Here is a 5,858-nt window from a genome sequence, read left to right as displayed (position 1 = left end):
AAGTGTGAAATCTCCAAACCACCCTTAATGAAATAACAATCAATATATCGTGGAGCCTAATTAATGCGTACCGACTTAGCGTAAGGTATTGGTTAGGCTCCACAACTTAACAAGAACTAGCAAGAGAGATTGGAGGAATGGGTGAACCTGCATTAAAGTAATAAAGGTCACCACTCTCATAACCATAACAATCATCCTCTTCAATTGCAGATCCTGAAATACAAAGTAGGAAAGGAAAAAATGTAATAGAACAATTTAATTGAGATATAATTTTACTAATAGATAAATAAAACTTACTAGAAATCAAGGGCATATAATGACTTAAAAGGAGAGAGACATGAACAACATTTTCACCATCAACTCAAGACTAGGATTCATCAGCAAGTACAACGAATGCAATAGATGAGGAACGACTAAAAGAAGAAAAAATGACAGAAGCACCTGAATCTAGAACTCAACTAGATCCAAGAGTAGCATGAATCTAGAACTCAACTAGATCCAAGAGTAGCATGAAAAGCAGTACCTAATTGTGTAAAAGATGTATTTTCAACAGTAGAAATTCTTGGTTGAAGTTAAAAACCCACCTCCTCTAAAGTTGATGGGGTGCATCTTCCATTCCTCAACTAGTATAGATAACTCATCAATGATACTACTATCACCAAAAGAATTTTTCCACATGGGAGCTATACTATTATTAGCCAATGCATGTTTATTAACACGTTTACAACATTGAGAAGAGATGTGTCCAACCTTACCACATATATAGCAAGTCTTGTCACAATTATCTCAACCTCAGCTTCTACAACCACCTCTACCTCTAATATGACCAATATTTCCTTGTCCTTATGGCATGTCTTGTCTATTAACCAAGGAGGAAGAATATAAAGCTGAACTATCTAGGAAGGGAACCAAAGTGGTAGAATCACCAATCTTTGTAACATAACTGTCCTCTTGAAGTACCATGCACAGATACTAGTAAGAGTAGGAATACCTGCTCTAGACAATATCTAAGTACAAACACTCTCATACTCGGACTGCTATTTCCATAACTAAAGCATCATGTTAATATGAGGATGATAAACTTTGAGTTCGTGTAACATACTATTTAATCCACAAAAATACTCTGTCACACTATTTAACTTTGACATATTGGATGACGAATCATCTGTCAAGACATAGTTTATCTCTTGGGCTTCAAAAAAAGAAAAAGAAATCTGATAATTTTTGTGATTCTATTTGATGGTTGTAGTTTGAACATGAGTGAGTTTTTCCAAGGAAGGTTCCTCTTACCTTTTGTGTAGGTTTTGGGCTCAATTAACCCGAATTGACCAACCTTACCCATATTTCTCTGTGTCTACATTAAGTCTCGAGTTTGAGTTATAGAATTTGTGCATAAAAGGAGAGTCCACTCCCACCTTGTTCTCCAATCCAACCAGGAAATCCCAACAATCTTAGTGAGGAAGATTAGGGACGACAAATTTGACCCTTATTTAATTTTTAAAACTGTTTTTATTAAACAAATTAATAATCATAATTCTTCTCGTTGCCTCCTAATTAATGAGCCACATGGTTCAAATTCATTACATGTTTGCAAATATTTTAATTGAATTTCTGCTCGTCTCCGGTCTCTGAATAATTCCTTCTGTCTTCTATCCATTCTCCCATCCACCCTCCGTCAACCCCATTTAAACTGGTCCTCCATTATTTCTTCGGCTTCGTTAAGACCAGGCAACTGACTAGACCGGTCAAAAGATCCAAAACATCTGACGTGCACAAACTAATCGATGCGCTGCGAGTACCCTGTACACGTAAGGGTGGGGGCAGTTTCCTTTTTTCTCCACGCGTAAAGAGGATAATCATTGCCTGGCGCCGGGTTGGGCCACATTTGTAAAGTGGCATCCAACCTTATTTACGTGTTGAAATTCCCGAAAAACGCGCTATCTGTCTGATAAGTTGCTATTTTCCCGGACATAAAGTACGAAGCTTGTCCTTCCTATGCTGGGGGTGGGTTCGCGTGTAGATTAAGCAGATGTACACTCGTGTTGGATAACGGGTCAGAGTGGGAAACCAAATCCGTGAGCTAATAGGGGTTTGCCGCGTGGGCCTGCCTCATAAATCCCGTAAAAGGGATTCTGGTGGGCCTAATAAATACAGTCGTCAGTCGTCACTCCTGACTGACCCAATAAATGAAATTTTTTATTTTTATTTTTTTAAAATAATTATGGGCTGAAATGTTGAAAATGTTGAAAGAGAGTCGATACGCTAGAGACTTGGCGACCGGTCACCACGTTGGGGGACGAACTACGAGCACATGAGTGGCCGTTTTTTTCCAACGGGGAAGAAAAACGGGGTTCCCACGGTGGAGAAAAACCGCTTCTGGATGCTGGAAAAACGAAACGCCCGTTTACGTCAAGTGATGCCAGTGAGAGTTACTTTCACGTGCGAAACGAGCAACCGGTTTCTCACCCAACTCCGGCCCCACTTTTGACTCTAGTCAGTAGTCATCCGCCAGGACCGCCACCTTCTTCTTTGGTTTTTTTTCTTCCCAACTCGGACCGCTTCTTCTTGGTCCGGCGACGGACTGGTATGTACACCTCACCCTGTTTACTCGTACGTTATACGTACCGTGCTGACCGCTCGCCGAATTACTTGGAGTGGGGTTTGGGTTTAACTCTCTGATGATAGACGGATCAGATTTTGCGAGATATCAAAATCAGATCGGTGGGCTTTTGTGTCAAAATCACTTGGGCCTAAGCGATGATGTCAGGTGACGCGAGATGGCTGCTCTATCCTCCTATATATCTTCTGCGTCTGGGAGACATCGTCATCCAAACGAAGGCTCGAATTTGAATTGCAGTTGTTCTGAGTCGAAGATTTTTAAAGAAAAAATGGATGCTAGTGACACGACGACCACCACCACCAGCTCGCCCTTGTCTCCCTCTTCCGGTCCGTCTTCTTCGTCTCCTCCACCTCCGATGCCAGCGGCGGTCGTGGTTAGTCCCTGCGCCGCCTGTAAAATACTCCGGCGGAGATGTGTGGAGAAGTGTGTTCTTGCTCCTTACTTCCCGCCCAGCGAGCCGCTCAAGTTCACCACTGCCCACAGGGTCTTCGGTGCTAGTAACATCATCAAGTTTTTACAGGTACTGAACACTGAGAATTTATGAGCCTGTGGAGTTAGACGATAAAAAGTATTGAGTTTTTTAAGCACAGAAGTAAGTGTTTGTTAAAGGAAACTGATCGATCGAATTTCTGGTTTCGAATTTTGCAGGAGCTTCCGGAGAGCCAGAGAGCGGATGCAGTGAGCAGCATGGTTTATGAAGCGAACGCGAGGATCAGAGATCCGGTGTACGGCTGCGCGGGGGCCATTTGCCAGCTCCAGAAGCAAGTAAGCCAACTCCAAGCTCAATTGGCGAAAGCGCAGGCGGAGATTCTCAATATGAGGAGCCAACAGGACAGCCTCATCGCTATTATTTGCTCGCTTGCTTCTCCCGCCCACTCCGACGCAATTTACGGCCTCCAGCCCAATCCTCTCACGACTAATGCCGGTTTCCTCGATGACAACACCACCCTCGCCGCCCCAGCTTCCTGGGAGCAATTATGGACATGATACTTGGCAATCCATTTCCTTACCCTACATTATATTCTCAACGGGATGTGGTGACCGAATCAGCTGCGATCTTTAGAAATAACCTGAATTTTTTTCTTTTCCTTTCCTTTCTAGAATTAAGAAGCTGTTACTGTTAAAAGAATAAGACATTAGTAAGTGAGAGTTCAAATCTATCTTCCTAAGGAGGGTGGCGGTGACTGGTACTAAGAGACGGCTGGAGCTTCAATTGTATGATAATTCCCAAAAGATGTGCGCCCATTAATGAACTTCCAGACACAAGTTTCAGATTTCCATCTGGGTTTCGGTCTATTAACTTCATCTGTCACTGTTCTGTAACAGTACTAGTACTAATCTAATTCTCCCCATCTTCTTCCTTATCTTCTTACGAGAACTGATCGGATCTCAAATTAGTCAAAAGAAGCTACAGTTTCGAGGATTAAAGTTCGCTGTAATCCCAACCCATTCGTGTGGGTAAACTGTAAAACTGCAAACTGCAAACCGTAAAGTGGATGAAGCTTGTTCCCATGATGGTGTTTGGCATCGAGTCTTGTTCATTGACCACAATGGGATCGTCTCCCGTCGCTTTTAAAGAGCGGTTGTTTACCAGATTTCTTGGAGAAAAATCTTTAAGTACTCACGCATGTCGGACACGTGGAAGTCGAATTAGATCATCACTTCCTTCCATGATTATTTGTTTACTCTGCGTTAGTTAAGCCCGGTCCCAGCTATTCTAAATCAGTGATTATGATAGTCAGGGAAGAAATTTATATGATCAGAAAGCTAATTAAGAAATTAATCAGCTTAAGCCTTTAGCTTTCCCTGTCTCCGTTCTTTCTTCTTCTATTTCCTTTCCGAAGTTTCAGAACCTTTACATCAAACAAAGGTTGCTAGAAATACAATTTCACCGTTTCTTTGAACAAAGAAAGATGAGAAATATCCTTATCAGATAGAAAGCTCGCGAAGTTGCAAGTTGCAAGTTCGGCAAAGAAAAGGATTTACAGATCCAGTGTGAAACACGAAAGTCGCAGGCGGGACGCAGGAGGGAGAAGATAACTGGAAGTGACCCACTGGCCACTAGCCTCGCTCATTCATCTTCATTTTCAGCCTTGGACAACTTTTCTCTTTTCCTTTTCCTTTTCCTTACTCGATGTTTCACACCAGTAGTGGGTCTGTAACGTGATGGGGGTATTATCTAATCTCCATTGCGCCACCACCGTAGCAGTAGAAACTGCTTGTGTATATATCTGGTAATAGAGAACAGACAAGCTGCTGCTCATCAATCTGATCAACCATGAAGATCAGGGGGAGCAAATATACGGAAAGTTCTTTGTTTTTCACGTGCAATGAGCATGATTCCGTTTTCTACATGTCGGCAACTGTAGATATTGCCTGAAAATCAAAGAATAGCCAATTCCTTATTCCAAGCCGTAGACAAAGTTTCTGCAGCTTACCCAACATACCTTCATTTTCCACACTCGAACCGGAATTATGTTTGACTATTAAGCTTCAGTTTAGACTTTAATCTTAGAGATGCCACTTCCATGATTACAATAAAATATAGAGCTGGAATTTGGACAGCTACAGAAGAAATTTTGAAAACATGTCACCCTGTGAACAGTTCAGCTTCCTTCCTTTCTTCCTAAACAGAAATATGAATTGCTTCCATTGTCAGTCGACATAATTTACAGTCCGAGCTAGTGATCTGAAGCATTTTGCAGTTAAGACTTGTGTAGTGTATAGTGGTGGCTTCAGTGTTAAGTAATGACAAACTTTACTTGATTGAGACTAGTGTAATTAGGTGGAAGGATTAGCATTAAATGTCGAATCAATCAACTTTTGAAATCAGTGGACCTGTGATTGAGCTGTTAATAGGTTTTGGCATTACGTTAGTCTCTCTCTTGAACAATTAGACAAACAGTTGATTGGTGAAACCAAATTTTAGTAGAAATTTCAAAGTGGGAACAGATACCCAGAAGGTCTCGAATGCGGGTGCAATGTCAAGGCCTGCTAATTCTCTATTCCTCGTTTCTTTTTCCTCAACTTAACACCATATTTTACTTTAAACCGCTAGCAGGGAACTAATGGAATAATAATATTCTGCCCAAACATCCCAGAGTTGCACAAGTGAATCTGCTTGTTTAAATATTACGTCCACCAAATACTACTATATCAGTTTCAGAAGTCAAAACCCAATACTTTTCTGTCATTTTTTCATGATGAGACAAACTGGGTTTTGATAATCTACCCTAAG

At 41.4% G+C, this 5,858-nt stretch overlaps 1 protein-coding gene across 1 annotated transcript; it reads left to right on the top strand.

The window, feature by feature from the left end:
- Positions 1-2,888: 2,888 nt before the first annotated feature.
- LOC137942388 (LOB domain-containing protein 1-like) lies at positions 2,889-3,987 on the top strand. The gene is made up of 2 exons (XM_068788013.1): positions 2,889-3,140; positions 3,269-3,987. The coding sequence occupies exons 1-2, from the start codon at positions 2,889-2,891 to the stop codon at positions 3,605-3,607; spliced, it is 591 nt and encodes a 196-aa protein (XP_068644114.1). The 3' UTR covers positions 3,608-3,987.
- Positions 3,988-5,858: the final 1,871 nt, after the last annotated feature.

The sequence above is a fragment of the Aristolochia californica genome, unplaced genomic scaffold, assembly GCF_029961685.1.
Source record: "Aristolochia californica isolate CCGP_79_NKW_82.1479 unplaced genomic scaffold, dmAriCali1.0.hap1 SCAF_10, whole genome shotgun sequence".
Classification (NCBI taxonomy): domain Eukaryota; kingdom Viridiplantae; phylum Streptophyta; class Magnoliopsida; order Piperales; family Aristolochiaceae; genus Aristolochia; species Aristolochia californica.
The sequence above is the reverse complement of the archived record's forward strand: the minus strand, read 5'-3'. Positions and strand labels throughout refer to the sequence as shown.